The sequence below is a fragment of the Platalea leucorodia genome (genome assembly GCF_965183815.1).
Source record: "Platalea leucorodia genome assembly, chromosome: 5".
Classification (NCBI taxonomy): domain Eukaryota; kingdom Metazoa; phylum Chordata; class Aves; order Pelecaniformes; family Threskiornithidae; genus Platalea; species Platalea leucorodia.
This window is the reverse complement of record NC_138827.1, coordinates 61286383-61304990: the sequence shown is the minus strand read 5'-3', so window position 1 is coordinate 61304990 and position 18608 is coordinate 61286383. Positions and strand designations below refer to the sequence as shown.

General features: G+C 46.1%; 2 protein-coding genes across 15 annotated transcripts in view; one reads left to right on the top strand and one right to left on the bottom strand.

The window, feature by feature from the left end:
* ACKR3 (atypical chemokine receptor 3) overlaps positions 1–18608 on the bottom strand; it is a 48406-nt gene that overhangs the window by 21030 nt on the left and 8768 nt on the right. For 7 of the 14 annotated variants that reach the window (XM_082312857.1, XM_082312848.1, XM_082312849.1 and 4 more), the window contains 2 exons: positions 17364–17435; positions 14386–14459 (listed from right to left, as the gene is read on the bottom strand). The gene's annotated coding sequence lies outside the window, so the exon portion shown is untranslated. Of the gene's footprint in view, positions 1–14385; positions 14460–15287; positions 15411–17363; positions 17436–17939; positions 18002–18608 lie in introns of all 14 variants that reach the window. The other 7 variants (XM_082312850.1, XM_082312855.1, XM_082312860.1 and 4 more) reach the window with 4 other exon arrangements.
* DRC11 (dynein regulatory complex subunit 11) overlaps positions 12587–18608 on the top strand; it is a gene marked incomplete at both ends in the record, with an annotated part of 125301 nt that continues 119279 nt past the window's right edge. The window contains one exon of the mRNA XM_082311434.1: positions 12587–12780. Coding sequence (XP_082167560.1) covers positions 12587–12780 — 194 coding nt within the window. The remainder of the gene's footprint in view (positions 12781–18608) is intronic.

Below are 18608 nucleotides of genomic sequence, written 5' to 3'. Positions count from 1 at the left end.
CAGAGATCAATGTTCTGCCGTGACTGGTATTTACTTTATGCCGTGAGCGATACAACCACTACCAGTTTTGCATCAGCTAATATAAGCAGACGGGGGTGGGGAGAGCGGCGCTGATGATATCTCAACGCCTCAAGTTTTGTTTTGTCAAAGGATCATGATGCCCTGCCTTACCTATAAGAATTTGCTGGCATTCAGTAGGCACGCCTGGAAGAGTGGTTAGCTAGAAATCCCAATGTCAAGACAGATATAAAGATTATTTCTCTTTGTTTACTTACTGAACAGCAATCTCTTGGTCTCCCCACTCAAGAAAAATATGCCCTTGTAAGATTTCCACCAGCATTTACATCCTCATAACAAATCCACAGATTAACACAGGACTTTAACAGGGGAACACAGCCAGATTAAGTGGCTACAAGTGTTTTCAAGGTCATTATGGTTAAAAAATACATAATACAGATGATAAGGAGCACTGGGAAAGCAAAGTGGCAGTTTAGAGAAACGACTGAAGACAAAACAGCATATCTGATGTGTTCATTCAAAGTCCCAGATAGTCAGTATCTTGGGGAGCTGCTACGCTGAGCTTCGAGACTCTGGCACAGTAAAGTCCCTGCAGGTGCCTGTCATTTTAGAAGTCAACAGAGCACTCTTCCAGCAAATTTCATGCTAGGCTTCTCTCAAATAATGGAAAACAAAGCCATTCATTTATTCTCAAAAATTATCTGGGATGACATAAGACTTCCTCACCAGCAAGAAGCAACTGAGGCTTTTCATCCTTTGCATACATTTGGTCATTGAGGTCTTCACCGAGTTACACCTGAAACTCCACACTTGGGACAGTCACTTTTGACATCCTTTAGGACCTGATGCTACCAGCTCAACATGAAACAGCCCATCAAGTACTTAATCAGAAAGAGGGTAAAACAACACTACTGAGAGTCAAAACATAGCTCTGCTGAAGAGAATACAAATTATGTTTGTTCAAACCATCTAAGGTTAGACCTGGACAAACACACTCTTACCACCGATTGTCAAGCTGTATAGTTTTGAAACACAACTGATTACGTCCACAGAGAATTACACTCTTTGAGAAAAGGAATTGCTCACCGAGACTAGCACAGAAAAACCTCAGCTCTTCGTTGCTTCTGTGGTTGAGTCCCACCAGCAACAGTTGTACTTGGCAGAGACAGTCCTCTCTACAAAACCCTCTGCTTCTCAGAGGAGCAACAGGACCATTAAGTCTTTCACCTGTACCTCATCACCGGGATACACATTAGCACAAACTGGGGGATGTAAGCACTGATGCTAATTGGTCTTAGCAGGTTTGGCTCACACCTGCCTAGATTTTTACTAGGTCAGGTGAGCAGCTAACTTCAGAGCATGAGCCACAACACAGCAAGGAGAGATTCCAGTGGGGACCCCAGGAAGCAAAATTACCATGTTTATAGCCTTTTCAGGAGCTTCAGTGGCACACACTTGCCACACAGGTTCAGGAAAATTTTAGACTTATCATTTCTATCTTCCTTTTCTCCTTCCCACAGACGATACAAGGGTTTTCATGTGAGGCTGATGCATGTCAGTGCCATCTGTAAGCACCCTCATTCCTGGGTATTTACGAATGGTTTATTGCATAGCTGAAAAACATGAGAAGAAATAAATTACAAAGCATCTTGAGTGCTCATGCACTCCCGTGAGGCACTTACGATACTTATAGGAATAATTTACAACTGCATTATAAAATCCCTTGTCCTTTAAAGTGACGCTGATGCTGCAGAAAAATATAAATCAATACTGCAGAGGGCTTTCAAAACAGCTGTTACTTAGGGTTTATAAGTGGGCTATGCTGTCCAAGTTAAATGTGGAGGTTGCATGCCTACAAACCAGCTACGATTCTTCCTTTCTGTGGGCTTTAGGCTACCAAATCAAATGCAGAAATAACTTCAAAAAGGGTTCAAAAGATGTAGGCGCACCCCAAGAACCTGAGAAATTGTGCCTGCTCTTACAGACACAAAGCCATCTGAACTACTGAGGAGCAGAAAAGCTTTAACACATGGAGAGTTATAGGCTTTTGGTGACACAGAGCTATTGGCAGCTGCCCAACTCATTATGCCCAGCCATCCTTTGAAGGCTATCATTTTGTGAAACAGAAATCAATACCCCCCACACTGCTACAAGCCGAGACGGGGGGTCATGACATTATATCACCAGCAAAGCGAAGAATGAAGGGATACGTTGGCAGCCCCAGGTGCAGCCGGTTCCCCCTCGGCGCGGGATAACGCGCAGGTAGGAAGCACAGCGTTGGTTGATCCCGTAATCCGGAGCAAAGGAGGGGAGCTCCTAACACAATACCTCGAGCTTACTGCTGCAGATCTGGGTAGCATCAGGAAGCCTGGACTGCGGTCCCTCCAGGCTAGCACAAAGGCAGATGCTGCTGATGGGTATTTGTAATAGCCCTGTGCGGCCAAGCTGACAACATCAGCCCGGTGTCAGACCGATGACTCTTAAAAGCACTGCCTCCACTCAAAAACAACAATTTAATACAAGAGCATTCCTTTATCATGAGAATATCACCACCAAGGAAATGCACCGTTAAGTGAAGCGTTTTAATATTGACCAACCTGTGTTAGCAATGGATGAAAAAAAGCTTTAATCACATCCGACAGGATCACTGTTGTTCAAGTCTTTGGATCTCTTTGTTGCCCTATCAAGACACTACACAGACCCACCGGGCTCGTACCCCTCAATGCCGGAGGCTGGCTCCAGCCGCTTTTCCTCACTGTCTAAGAAATTATCACAGGGGACTTCATGCAATTAGGCCTCAAAAATGGGGATGTCAGTCCTCCAGGGGAACTAAGCCTGCCTCATGAAAGCTACTGCAGCCTTTGCTTTCGCTGCACAAGGTGTTTTTTTACCCTGAGGATTTATATCAAAGCAAGACACTAGTCAAGACGCAGCAAGCCACTGTAGTTTTTACCTCTTTGTAGCTTGTCAAGGTGAATGTCAGTGGAAGAAAATCTCAGAGGTGACCAGGCACAGAGATGGCCATCTAAAGTTACATACCTTGGTACAAGAAAAATAAAAAATCCACCCCTATGTTTTTAGTAAAAGCAAACCTAGTCTCTCTCAGCGACAGGACTCCATTTAGAAATCGGCAACAGGAGCGTAATGAGCTGCACAAAGCCAGCCATCTCACACGTCACCATTTCTCCCCACAGACTGAAACCTCTCTCAGGATCCATCACCTTTTTACGACCTGGTTGAAACACTGCCCATCCCAGGGACGCTATACCTTTCAGTCACCATTTGCATTTTCCTCTTAGCTGGCCTGGTGAAGGATTTTTTTTAAGGCGATGTTTCTCAGGGTAGCTCTAGTGTCTTATGGGATTCGAGGTACACACTGCAAATTGCTGATCCTGCACGCAAGAAATAACAGGGGGAGGATGTATAGGGATAATATTTGTACTGAATGTATGTTTTTCAAGAGCGTACTTAAAAACCAGCTGTGTAAGCAAAGCGAGTAAGCAGAAGTATCTCTGGTGAAGCCCAGCTCTGCAGCATGTGGGCTGGAGGTCACTGGAGAACAAGGTGGATGGTGGATGAGAGGAATTTAGGGCTCTGGATAGCGCTCTCATTTTTCCTGCTCATTCCATTCCTGATGGTCCCTAATCTGTGCAATCTCAGCTTGCAGAACAAACATGGGGCATCCCCAAATCAAAAAACCTGCAATGGTATGACTGCTTTAAAAAATGCTACTGAACCCAGGCTGCTGCATCTGGCATGTTCAGCCTATCTGGATAGGAACTAGTGCTGCAGCGAGAGGTGTTGTCTGAATCGAGATGATGCTTCCTCCATCTCAGCAGCCACCTCTTACTCAGCCCATGTTGAAATCCTAAGGCTGACAAGATTAGGGAGAGGAGACGCCAGTTCTCACTTCACCACTCCCCTTAGCATCTTCCCCTAAAAAGTCTAAGGCTTATGACTTGGCCAAAACATATCTTGCACTCACTCTGGTTATGAAAAGCAGCAACAAATTGAGAGATGGAGTAGAATGGAGGTTTTCTAAAAGAATCAGCCTCATAAAGCTTTCAAAAGTTGCAGCTGACATTCTCACTGGAAAGATCCAAGCCATTTCTAAAAAAGCACCTGGAAGGCAAGCAGTTCCATCTAGACAAAAAACTACAGGTTGCATTTTGGATGGGCTGGACTGCCTATGCAACAGCCGTTCATCTAGAGCATCCATCACTCCTCCAACTACCCAGGCATCCCAGAAAATATGGTCCAATCCCTCCTTTTTCTTCCTGGATATGGCATTCATTTTGAACTGAAAACAAAATAAAAGCTAAATATCTATCAGCTTGAATGACTGCAGGGTTTCACTGCAGAGGTTTTATCCAAAACATTTCTTAAACATCTTCACTCAGCAAAATAGGGCTGACGTTTTAACATCTTATTATGCTTTAAATTTTTATTGCATCTCTGAAATGGAGGCACCATAAAAAAGGCTAGTCTCAATCCATTTCTTCCCTAACCCTGTGTTCAGGGGAAACTACAGAAAGAACTAGAACAAAAATTTACAGATAAAAACCATATTTAGCTTTATACAGGGGTAAAGCTTTTCATTGCTGGACAACTGTTTTGACTCAGACGTTTCCCTACTATGGCTGATCCAAAAAATACCTGCAAAATTTTCCTTTCTTTTTTAGTATGGATATGAAATGCCAGTGATGCAGAGGATACCAACATTGGCAAAATCTGCATCCTTTCTGGCCCTCACCAACAAGCAGAAATTGTCAGAAAACAAGAAAGAAAATGAGAAATTGATTCTTGGCTGAACTACAATTAAGTTGTAGCTTTCCCTTAACTTCCGGAGCTTTATTACACAGATTTTATTTGATGAAATCAATTATACGGTACACTAGAGATAAGTTAGTGAATTAGCTTTGCTTATGCTAGCGCCTATCACTTCAGGGTGAGTTTTGCCTGGCAGAGAAGATGGGGAGAAGGTGTGGTATTTAATGTGATTTGTTAAGGCAGGAATGTGCCTCATTATTCTAGGATGGGAAGATGGCTGCAGGGAGGCTTCCACACATGAGAGCAGAGGGCAGAGCTCCTCACGACCATCACCCGCGGCATCTGGATGCTAGTCTCTGCACAGTCTAACAGCAGCAGTGCTCATCCACTAACGCATTTTTCTAAAGCCCACAGTACATAAGTTTTTTTGACATTTTCAACACTGGAGGGGGTGGGAAGATGTCAACAACTTCTGGAGCTATTAGTTGGTTGTTTTTTTTTTTTCTTGGGCTGACTTTTGGCTGATTATTTAGTTTTATTATTACCAGTTCTAGTTAATATTGATTCAGAACAATAAAACCAGCACTAGAATACTGGAAAAGGGTATGACAGAGCCAGAAAATCTGCTTGTGCCAGTAGAGACAAATTGTTTTCCTCTCTTCTAAGAATGGTTCAGCCACCTTAACAGAGCATTAAGTGCAGGAAAAGAAGAAAGGACAGATTTTCACAGTTGCTATTAACCTATCTCATCTTGAGATCCTTGGGAACTAATCCTCTCTGGACAGGGCTGAGAGCCTTACAGTACTCATTTGACACTGGACAAATCAAAGGCAAGTCCAAAGGCTTCACCTGATTTCCGAAGGGGACAATTACCTGCTAATGATCCTTGTTGCAAGGCACACAGTCACACTGAGCTGGACACAAAGCTTAGAAAGCACAACGGTGCTGGCACCAGAGATAGGTGCCACCTTTCCTTTACATTCATTACTCAGAGACTGCTAATAAACTGGATGCCAGGGAGAGCAGTGGTCTCATATCCCATCCTGCAAAACACCGCGTTCTCTGGTCCTGATCCAGCAAACATACACATGAAACAGCCTTCTCATGCCACTGGTGTTGGGCAAAGTGATGGCCACCATGCATGACGTATTGCAGGAAGACGTTGTGGGTGACTAAGTCCTCAAAACACTAAATCTTTAAGAGGGTCCGGTGGCCCATGCTCAGCTTATTGGAATCAACACACAGAAATCCTTTAGAACGAAAAGAAATTGCTCAAGCGTCCTGTTGCGAACTAAGTTTTTGGAACCTTCCTGCATCACTTGATAAAGCAATACATGTCCAGAAAAAGAAAAACCAAATGAGCAAAGTGAAAACCAAGGCTTTGTTTGCTTTAGCAAAGGAACCAGCCCCCAGAAGTGAAACCTTATCCTGTGCCTCTAACAGGCTAGATTCCCGTCTTCACCTTGCTCCTAGACTTTCCTCCACCAAGGCTGTCTCTGGAGGTTCCTCCTCCGGCCACATGAAAGGCTTTTTGCACCCCTCCATGGCACCAGCCTTTAATACAGCCTGAAAGTAAGTCCAATGTTTAGTTCCCTTCCTGCTAGATCCGAACTCAAGCTGCTGAGCTTTAAGTCTCCAACACAGGCAGAGAGCCTAAATGTACCGTGAAGAGATCTGGAAACAGAGGCACTTAGGACTTACATAAATGGAGATTTACTTAATTTGAAACTCAACATCAGATTTCTGCTGTACCTAAAGTAAATATTATGCATTAATGGAGGAAACATGGGATTTTTTTTTTTTCATAAAAATAAACACACAAGACATTTAAAAGTTACAACCCTCAGCTTTCTAAGCATTGTTTCTAATAAATTGTATATCTACCCGTTTTCAGGCATGGAAATGCATTAAACTGAAAAAAAAAAAAAAAAAAAAAAAAAAAAAAAGACTGTTCCAGAGCTACGCAGCCTTTTTCTCCAGCTTCGTGGAAATGATGCTGAGTTCAGACTGCCCAAAGCGAGACACATCAGGGAAGTTCCTATAGCTTGGCACTGCATAGGTGCCTGTGACAGGCAAGCTCACACCTACCCACGGCATACTGCTGGGGCACGTGTAAGTGGATGAACCAGGCAGGGTGTGGGGAGCAAGGCTGAGAAGATGGTGGAAATTTGAAACAAAAAAAGAAAGAAAATCAAAGCTTCCTGACCAGGCTCCCAGCTGATATCAAATACCAGCGCCAGCTGGTTGCTAGTGGATATAGTCCATACAAAAATGAGAGGTCTGGTTTCTGTAATTCACAGCAAGAGTGAATGGACTAAGCCCCACAAATGCAACAACTGAAGCTGTCTTTGGGGAACGCATTTGCAAGGCAAGCTGACTCTTCTTTCCACGCGCCGGCGAGGGACACCTGCTTATCACCAGCACTCCTGCGCTGGCCAAGGACAGCGCGTGATGGCACGTGGTGCCAGCGGCTGGTGCCTGCAGACAGGGAGTGGGTGCTCACGTTTCTCTGACAGCAGAAAGTAATACAAATCCCCATGGATTGCATCCATCTGCACCTATTTGCAAGTGTTTTAACCTCATTTCACTCACTGCTGCAAGTTATTCTTATATGTTTCACCTTCAGAGGCTTTCCCACCATCTACAACAGCATTTCTCACAGGTCCCATCCTGCTGACCTTTCTGTTATCCTACTCCCCCACCTGTATTTATGGATGTCACCTGTAAAATACAGTCTCAGGCAGATCTCCGTGACCTATCTGCACCATAGAAAAATTCCTCATGCTCACATTAGATATGCTTGAATTACCAAGAAAATGAAAACAGGCCACGGGAAAGAAGTGGGCTGTGGGAAAAGATGGAGAAGTAACGCTAAGCAACCATGCCAAGTCACGGCCGGCCACATCCCATCCCATTAGCTGTGTTTGAAGGTCCCTCGTGTCAAAATTGCACCTCTGTAGCAAAGGAAGAATCCGTCATGCCCAGTCCTACAGTACTTTGGGCTATTTTGTTGGGCACAGGCTCCTTCGATGCATCGGCAGCCGGCAGCTACGTTCATGACTCCACTGCTTTGCACCAGGAGAACCTGGAAACCACTGAAGGCTCGGTCCTGTAAAATCAATGCTTTCAAAGATGCTTTACAAAATGACTATGCAATTCTGGGAAAGGAGTTTGGATAGGAATTAATGAATTTTGTTTCGTATTAAAAAATTGGAAAGTTCTGACAAAAGTTATAAAAATTCCTGAAAAAAAACCCAAAACTCACTGTTTCCAAAACAAGCTTGTTTTCCCCATTGCCAGTTCTAACACGAACACCAGGAAAGATTCCAGCACTGATACAAGCAACTCTCTTACCCACCTCATAAAAATGGCTGAGAGTGAGAAAATAAGTTCATTTTCTTTTCTTCTAATATCTCCTCAGCCCCCTTTTGTGCTTGAGGATCTCAGGATACAGCGCAGAGGTGAAGAGAACACCGATAACCCCCTTTTAAGGTCGAGTAAATTGATGCATTGAACAGTTTCTGTGATTTACCCAAGCAGAACCATAATCCCAATTTATTTGCATGTGAAATACTATCTCCCAAATTAACCTAGCCAGTTGAAAATATGACTCTGTGGGGGGCAGGGGGGAACTGTCATTTAGTATACGTATATTTATATTTCCTAGCTCAAGGGGGTATAAAACTATTTCCAACACTCATTATGCCCATTTCATTAATGTATTTTTAATACTGTGATGTAGTTTAGTATTTTCTCATTGTTAATGCTCTTAATGGTCCATCTCCTCCAAGCACCCCTTCAGAAGAACATGAGCTGCAGGAGAGAAAACCACAACTAGAAGAGCTGGGATTCTGAACACACAGCTTGGGCTGCAACAGCAACTCTGCAGCGGTCCAAAAAAAAAAAAAAAAAAAATCAGCCTTTGGCTCTTGGTAGGTTAATTAACTGAGAAATGAGGAGGACCTGCTTCCCAGACTATTTGCTCCCCACCACATAAACTAGAAGGGTCTCTTATGTCAGGGGACCTTCTATCAGTTGTTCCTAAGCTCTCCAGATCTGACCACACTGTAGTCTTCAACATAATATGGAAAGAAATAAAGTGACCACCTTTAAAATAGCTCCACAGATTAAAACCCTGGGAGAAGACACTCAAGAAACATTAGAGGTCAGATTTAAATCCACAAATATAATGAAATGCGCAGCTACAGATGAAACTCCTTCCTTAACACACTGGACCAAATTCAACCCTGCCACAAACCACCCAGCAGATGAACCTGGCCCAGCTATGGCTCAGCTCTCCAGTCCTAATGAAAGCTCATCCATGGTTTGAACCCAGCAACAATTAACCTTGACAGGGGGAGATAAGATTCAAGTTTCAAAGAACAGAGAGTTTACTGCGTTTTTGTGTGCTTTCATGAGGCTTTGATTATTATTTTAATGCAGTTGTTTGTAGTTTAATTTCCTTCCCCTCCCCCTCCTTAATGGTCACATTGAAAAGATAAAAGTCTATGCACTCATGGTAGGAGCCAAAGGATGGCCGAAGTCCAACCTACCTCCACCCCACCGCACTCATCTGATACGCTTCCAGAGAAGGGGGAAAATCAGACAAATAGATGCTGTAGATAGGTTAGGACTGACTCGCCTCAGACTTTTTGGAAAAGGGAAAAGAACTCATTAGGCCAAAAGGAAAGCCAAAAGTAGTTATGAGAGTGCTCTTTTAGGGGACTAAAATAAGAAGCCAACAGATCTTTACATACTTCCCAGCAGGAAGCCTACAGCCATCCATAACACTGCTGATAGCCCTCCATAGTTGGCAAGGTTCCCACTCAACCATCTGGAGCTCATCCATCGAGGTGCAACTTTGAGGAAGGAGACTGAGCGCCTGGCAAAGGTGTTCAGATAGCAGCTGGGAAGAGGGTTTTGACTCCCAAGCTTCGGCACAGTTTCACTTGACAGCAACTGAGGGTACATCTCTTCTGCAGATGGTGCAGCTGCAGATGGTGCAGGCAGGCCTAGGCTAACTTTAAGATAACTAGCAATCGCTGCTGACAGCGGCAGCAGAGTTCAGCACGTGCACTGAAACCCTCCCGAGAGGCTAGGCAAGTAGTTGGGCCGTTCACCCAAGTGGCTGCTGCACTTCTATCGGTACCAAAGCTAGTTAAAGCCAGTTCACGCCGTGTCTCCAGGAACCACAAAGCCACCGCAGCTCCTGCATCATAGAGGAATACCTGCATCACTTCTGTTCTCACCAGCTGACGTTTTGATCTTGCTGATGTCTTCAGCAGAGCTCCATCCGACTGAGGGCCAGGAGTTTGCTCTGTGCCTCCGTCTCTCCTTTGAAGGTAGCAGCGATATTCACCCTCCTCGAGGGCTGTTAATGAGAGCGTGTTCTCTAGCGAGGGGGAAGTACGGCTCTGAAGCCTCTACCAGAGCTTTTCCAGACAATGCAGCCACGGGAGGTCTTTAAATAAGAGGAAAGAATCAAAGATGGGGAGTGACCTGGTCAAATCAGCTGGGGAAGAAGATGTAGGGGGGAGGTGGGAGAGAGCAAGCGCACTGGAAGCACTGCAGTTTTCTTTCCATGTCCATTGGATGGCAAATAGCAGTGGCATGAGTTCACAAGTGCTCTCAATATTGGCAAATACCACATAGAAGCACTTGCCATCTATGCTGTCAGAAAATGTGCCATCAGCATAAGAGAAAAGCAAACTACAATGTAATATAATGCATATCTATATGCTATTCATAGCCTCTCCCGACACACATACACACGCTTGTGTCCCTGTGGTATTTTCTTGGCTACACTTACAACCCCTGCTTTGCATTCACAGAGCATGTACTGAAAACAGCCATTAAGTTAAACATACAGACTTTGTTTCTCTTATCCTAAAGTTAACTTGGAGGACACCTTGCTGGAGGTGAGGGGAGCAGGGGGGAAAAAAAAAGCAGAGGAATGAAAAAGGGACATGTTTTTTGCCGTGAAGCCACCACTAGAGCATGTAACAGACAGCCGTTGCACTAATGAAAAGATAGCCTAGGTTGAGCTGTTCCTCCCCAACACACGCCTCCATGTGAAGATGAAGCTGCCATGCTGCTTTGCTGCCACATCCACCCTTCCAGCCCACTCCCACACCTCCTCCTCATGGAAGCCCTCAAAGATGCAACTCGCCCACCTTCAAGTAAAGCTCAGTCCTCTCTTACCCACAGCAGCTCCTCAAGACTTTTTCCTGTACTTTTAGGTATTTTGTTCTTTGTTGGCATGCTGTAGGCACACTCATTTCTCTCCTTAAAGCTCCTGCAGCTCTCCGGCCTCATGCCAGAGCGACAACTTTTACCCTTTGACTACCACATTCAGCCAGAACCTGGGAAGCTCTTTTTCCAAGGGCTGTATAGAGCACGTGACTGCAACACAGCTTTTAAAGCATATTGCTTTCACTGAGACGCTAACCAAAGTTAAAGCAGAGCTTGTTTTCTAAATAGCAATCCTACAAGGATCTGCTACTACAATTTACGTCACCTGGCAGAGGAGATGGGGGCGGGGATGAGGAGGGCAAGACCCAGGGATGCACCTGGCCAAGCCCTGAAGAAAAGATGCACCTACAGGCAAAACTCAGCCTCCTCCCAGAGCCTGAAATGGCACCAAACCCAGAGCTGAATCATGTCTTATTTCAGATTTTCAGCCACTAGATCAACAGGCAAAGGCGCAAGGGCACAGTAATAATATACAGTCTGACCTGCCCCAGATTTTTTGAACTACCCTGGAAAGCTACTGCAAGGGCTTTAGGAAAAAAACCCTCCCAATAACACAGAAGAGCCAGGTTTTAATATTGTGTGCATCATGGTCTGGCTCATAGCAAGTCACCAACCTCGGACAAAAACTGGTTAGAGGGGGAAAGTCTTCCTAGTGACCCCGGAGCCTCTAAAAAGGGAAGCGAATAGGGCATCACACCTCCAGAAAAAACAAGACACACTAACAAACTGACTGCACACAGCTCCCAAGACATAAACGAGCCATGGGCAGACTTGATTTTTATGAAGAAATCAGTAATGGTTTAGTACAGACCTAAAGAAATAGCCCCTGGGGCCAAACCACCAAACCAAGACTACTTAAATATACCACAGCTTGTGAAACCTTGCAGAGCAGCGCTCAGACCTGCTGCTGAGCACAGGATGATTCAGCCTCTGCCACATCCTCCCCTTTATAGCTTTAAAGTGCCATCCGAGCACAGCTTTTTTCCTGCTGCTTGATGCTTTCAGATCCTTGACCTGGTAACGATATCACATCTGCTAACTATTATCGGAGGAGGAGAAAGGCTCTCCCCTCCCCACTTCCCCTCATATGCAAGCTGGTGTAAACCCAGTGCAGCCAGTGTTGTGTCTGTGAGAGCTGAAAGCCGTCAGGCTATAATTCAAACAAATCAGATCTAATCACCCTTATCAGAAGGGCGACAGAAATCAGCAAAATTGAGAGGCTACAAAAATACAACCCGGGGAGGTATTTCGCAATGGTGCAGAAAGCCAACACCTTCGAAGAGCTCTTTTCCTGTAGAGATCCCACCCCACAGGGGACATGAGCCCACAGTGGGACATGGATGAAGATCAGTGTCTCTGCAGGTTCTTTGCTGTCTTTTGCAGACCTAAAAAACATTACTTCCCAAACTCTGCTTCTGGAAGAGGGGTATGAGACACAGAGGGCTGTGTTTCAGAATCCCCTGTGGTTCCTAAATTTTGGACAAAGTTGTCACAAAACCACTACAGATGGACAGACACCACGCTGAACAGACGCTTAATAGGTGCGATGATGTTCACACAAAACATGGAGACCGATCCAGGTGCTGCAGAGGTGACCGCAAGTCTTATTTTCGTCACGCACCTCCCCAGCCCAGAGCTGGACCCTGGCACAGGCACACAGCTGGAGACAAGGGCTTCCTGTGACCGGGATCCCACTTTAGACAATACAGTCCTAGGTGTTCAGAGACGCACAATGGGGCTGTAAGTGTCAATCCTATATCTGCATGTAGCAGTATCCCACAGCTGGTTCTCCTTTTCCTGGTCAGCAAGCCATCGCCAGCCCCTGATCCCGAATCAGCCAGCTCAATGGCACCGTACCATAACGGGAACAGTCCCTGACAGGTTTCCTGCCTTGAGCTGCCTGTACTTTCTGAACCAGGGTTGCGATGAGATTTTTCAGCTCCAGAGGAACCACCTGGAGTCCTTGGCCAGCTAAAGAAGAACCTCTGCCCTCATGTGACTCACCTTCCCATCGCAGAAAAGCCTGAGAAGCATTTAGGGGAAGAGCATTTTGCAGGATGAGGAGCATACGAGTACACAGACAGACAGGGAACTTCCTGACACACACCCCGTAACTGTCTGTTAGTCACGACGGCTGCTGAGCCCTGACCTCCCTCCAGCGAGCATGACGCAAAACAAAGCTCCACTTACTGATTTCAACACCAACAGTGAATGTCATGCAGCAACGGAAAAATAAGGGTTGGAAAAGACCTCAGGAGGTCAGCTAGTCCAGCCCTGTGCCCCACGGAAGAGTCAGCGCTGTATTGTCCCCATCAGGCACACGTCTAACCTATTCTGAAAGGCCTCTGGTGATAAAAGCAACATATTCTAGGCTTTTGCTATTTATATAATGATTTTGAGCACTACTTGAAGAATGGAGGGCACAGAGGGGAATAGCTGCATAATAGCCGAACACTGAATTACAGAAATGTTGCAGGACCAGGGGGGAAGCTGCTGAATAGATAAGCATATCTCAGCCAGGCATCAGTGAAAAATGTAAGGACAGGACCACCAGCAAGGTAACAAGGGCATGAGAGTGGAATGCTCCAACATATATGGCCAGGCCACCTGGCAGGGCTGTGACATCTGGCAGAGCCAGCAGGGACCGACCCTCCTTCACCGTGCAGGTACAGACCTCGGTGCTGCCCAGATCCTGCAACCACTGCCTCCCACAGAAGCTGGTCCAACGTCCTTCTCAGGGATTAAAAAACAGATAAATAAAAAATAAAGACGTGTTCTCAGCTGCACAGGACAGGGTGTTTCAGCAAGATGAGGGTCTGGGCATATTTACACAAACACGCAGACTGTTGAAAAGAACAGTGGAAACGCTTTGCACAAAATCCCATTAGCAAATAACAGGATTTCTGGGAGCACCATCTGTGCACCACATTGAACACTTGCCCCAGAGCATGGAGACTAAAGCACATTGCATACAGAAACCCAGACAAAAGAATATACAATAATACACAAAGGCAGGGAGAGCACATATAGGGTGGGGAAGAAGCCAGAAGAGACTTTTTCCTCCCCATCCTCGCAATACCCGAATCCCATTCCCTTCACAGCCTCTCCAGAACAGTTCCTGAGGCATCTCACGTCCCTTCTGTGCCCACTGTGAGGCCCCGTGATGCTGCTACAGAAGGGGAAAAAGCCTTGTCATGAATTAGAATCAGCTGGCAAACCAAAACGGTTCAGTGCGAGGTGACGCAGAGGTCTAATATTGAAAACGTTTCTTTTCCTCAAGTGTTTTCCAAGGACATCTCCCATATTTCTAAGCCAAGAGGTTACCTGGAAAAGGCTCTGTCTCACCTCTGAGCTTCTTCAGCTCCACCTCAGCAGAAAGAGCCCTGAGAAAGTCCAGGAGTGGCCACACTGGGGTAACTCTGAAACGAAGCAAGAGAGGATTTGGTAAGAGTGGGTTTTAGAGAGCGAAACAAACCCAACTTTACAAATCAGAAGTTTGAATGAGCCATCTCCAGTGACTCTCAAGCACCCCTTCGCACTTCCAAATGCCTCCCTTTTTGTCTGCTCTCCCAAGGGCTCTTCAACAGCATCCTCCGAAACAGCTATTACAGCAATTACTGCAATTAATTGATTTGCATATCCCCAAAGTCCCATCATTAGTGCAACACAGCCAAGCGTGTTAGTGTTTAATAATATCAATCAACAATTATTCATAACATCCTGCCCCAGCAGACCTAAATATAGAGACAAGCATTCACGCGAAAACAAAAAGGAGGGGGGAAAAAAAAAAAAACAGCAGCTAAACAAAAGAATTAATTTAGAACAGAATTAGGATCATAGAAACAAGACAGACAAGAGACAAGGTCAGATGTCTCGCTCTCAGCTCATGCGACTCTCGTAACTTGCCTTGCTCTCAGTTACTTAGCTAGCTGCAACTAAATAAAGTGATTTTCTCCTTGAGGTAAATAGCCAGCAAGCCGCAATGAGCATATACACAGTGAGGCAGAAACGCGAAGAGAGGACTTCCATAGCCTGCTGGCCCCAGCTCAGAAAAGCACTTCAGCAAAAGCTCGAGAAGGTCTGCATTCAGGACAGCACTTAAGCACATGCTGAAATTTAAGTACATGCTTAAATCCTGTTCCTCCTCTGGCCAGGTGCTAGTAAAAGAGAAAAGCTGCTATCCAGTTTTCCAAGGATATTTAGCAATACAAGCTGCACCTCTTAGGGACCATATGCTCTTCACTAACCTCTGGATTCGGAGCCAAAGCTTGTTTGCTTAATGCGTGAGCCCTTTAGGACACGAGCAGTCCTTTCGTGCTGGGACAGGAGAGCACATCGCACCAACACCAGATCCCAGAGGTACCACCTGCCTGGAAATAGCGTACAACACCACAAGCCAGTGGGAAAACTAGCATTAAGGCTGCTCTTTATCAGTGCATTTTAAACGGTCCAAAACTAAACTAAGCCTTTAATTAAACCTGGGACCTTGTTAATGAGACAGGCGATTTCAGTGAGGGAACCACATCTAACCAAGCCATAGCTCAAGAGCCAGAAATCCATGCTACTGATACAAATCTGCTGCATTTCACACATCAAGAGGGAGACACAACCGCCTCAGCCTGGTCTCCCTTCCCTGTGATGCAGCACCCAAAATTCAGGCATTTGCCATGTCTTGTGGCCCTTTCTCCTCTTGTTATGGGACCTCCTCCCCTCCAGTGCAGGAACAAGCTGGTCCACAACTTGTCCACACACTACATGTGCCTAGGACCACAGTACTCTACTGTAGGAGAGTGAAGACCTGGACAAGGAGCCTTGCCAGAAGGTACATTTCCCGGCTGCAGTCACGCAAGGCGATGTGAGGCCAGTATGAGACCATCAACACTGACATGACTCCGCACGCACGCAAGGACATCAGAGAGCTGACAGATCTTCACCATCCAGTGTGTTTTGCATGGCTCAGATGCGCCCAGATCCCACCTGCCCTCTGATCCCACATATGCTGCTTCATCGCTCGCTCCAGTGAGGGTCTCCATCACCACCTTCAACAGCAGAAGGAGGTCTTTCCAAGAGCCCAGCATCAGATTACATTAATGTAATTAACAGATATGTTAACGCACAGGCTGATCAAGCAAAGAGAATGGTATCTTGCTCTGAAACAGCCGCCAAGCAAAATTCAGGCGTTCAGCTCCTCCGCTGGTATAAATGGATGGAGTACAGTGGGCACCAAAGGCAATGACTTTGTTTGCACCGCTGGAGGAGCTGGCATGACTACGGTGATACAAAGCCACAGCCTTGCTGCAAATCAAAGCTTTTCACTGAACTGGAGAGTCCTGCTCTGAGAACGCATCTTTATTTATTAATTAGGCCAGGAGCAGCTCAACAGGTGCTTCCCACTCTCGTGGATGTGGCCAGACAGCCGGTAGGGCAGTGATGTCTTCAGCCTTCATCACTCACTACATCCCAATCATTTGGCAGTGCCCCAGGCTGTGGCTCCAAAGCCATCTTAATCTTCCATCATCCTCACCCAGCGCATCCCAAGATCCCACAGACGGCTCCACCAGCACAACTGCAAGGCAGCAAACAGTCCAGAAATAGCAGATGGCAGCTGCAGGAAGGACCTGGCCGTCAAGACGAATGTCCCTGCAAGCGTGGGCGTGGAGAAGGAGCAGCTCTGCCTTCTCATCTCACTCTCTGACACTGAGACAAGCTCTCCAGTACAGGTTTCCCTCTGCTTTGGCTCTATCGATCTCGCAGCTGCCATAGAACTATACTCCAACACTCCAGCTTGAGAAAGAGGACACCCCACTTCTCAGCTTGGCACCCAGGGCTCACACTAAGAACGACCACCAGCTACCAACTGCAGACTAAACAAGGTGGGGTTTGGGGTTTTTTTTTGGTTGATTCGTTGGTTTTTATGCTGCCCACAGTCTGGACACCTAATTAGAGACACTCAGCATGAAATCTCCTATTCCTATTTCTTTCATACCCCTCCCTGCCTCATCAGTGCTGATGCTGGGGGAGATATTGCACCTTGATGGTAGGAAAGAATAAATACAATGTCTTGTTAGCAGCACTCTAAATAGAAAAGAAATAAATAAGGTTTTAAAGCCCCCTTGCCTCTTGCTGGCCTTCTAACTTCCCCACTGCCTGCAACCACACACAACATGCTGGGAGGCGTGCCCAAGAAATGAACTGCCGAAAGCATGAGCAGGAAGCAAGGCAAACTGCGATTGCAGCAAACCACTTCAAAAAGGCTTTGGTTTTACTCAGAATCACTTGAAAGGAAACTTGCCGCTCACGGATGTTGATCTTTCATCTTTTACCTGTTGTAAAAGAAATACTGGTCTCATTGTCTCTGTTTTTCTTGGGCAAAAAGGGTTTCTGGAAGGCAGGGTCTAAAAGCAAAACACAAATAGGAAATATAAATTCTTCCTTAAAACCATATTTGGTTTCTTCGTGAAAACACCCAGCAGCTTTCACTGCCTCCCAACAGCAATTGATAGATTTTACGGGAAAATTAAGACCTTAGTGGCCACAACGCTGTTTTGCAGAATAACATGGAAGGGGAAATCCAAAACAACTACATGCACAAGGCTGAAGACCTAGAGAGAGGTTTGCCTGGGGCAAACATCTCCTAACTGCTGTAATTACCATGAAAGGTCATCAAGGACACCTCCCTATGCAAGCTAGAAAAATTCATGTAAGCGTTTCACATGGTTAGTGCAGCTTTCTTAGTAAACGTAACAAAGCTCTGACATCGTGCCATACGAGATGATATCAGCAAACAGGCATTTTCTCAGAAAGCACATGCATAAGAAAGCTGAGGACATTAAGCCTGTTCCAACTCCTTGCTATCTTGGCTCTTCAACACAGCCATTAAAAAGAAAGTTCAAACCAACCGAAGCACCGGGTAAAAAGGAAAGGCTTCACATGCAGGACTTCACAATGACAGAGCCACGTCCTGGAGGGAGTACAAGAGAGTTCAGTCTGCAGATATAATTGGATTTAAGAGACAAATTCCTCCCGGGTGCTGGCTTTTGAGAGGTTATCGTGTCCCACCTCCAGCCCAGGAGGGTCCCCATGCATCCCGTGCTCCAGCAAAGGTCAGCTCGTGCCTGCTGTCCTGCCCGCAGTGCCTATGGGGTACTGCCCTCCCACAGCCAGCTAACGACACGCAGGCTACGGGCCGCTTGCTCCACGGTTCAGGGACAGCGTGTGCTCCTCTCGCACATGGACGTCGACACACGCCAACACGCTGCTCTGCACTTTTTTTTGTGTGTGGCTTAATTAAAGGCAGATGCAAAGGGCGGTTTGCACGAATGTTTATCCTTAGGTGCTTCCCTCCCTGGGACCCCACTCGCAGGCTGGGGGCCGAGGACTGAGAGCAGGAGGATGGGCCCCCTCCCCAACAGCTTATGGGTCCCTCCACAGCTTCATCCCACAGGTGGAGCAGTGTCCTCTCTCCGAGGGCACCCCTAACATCCCAGGGAGTGCAGGGGGACATGTGGGATGCTCTGAGCAAGGAGTCCTTCAAACCCTGCCCTCCGCTCTGCACAACATCTGGGGCT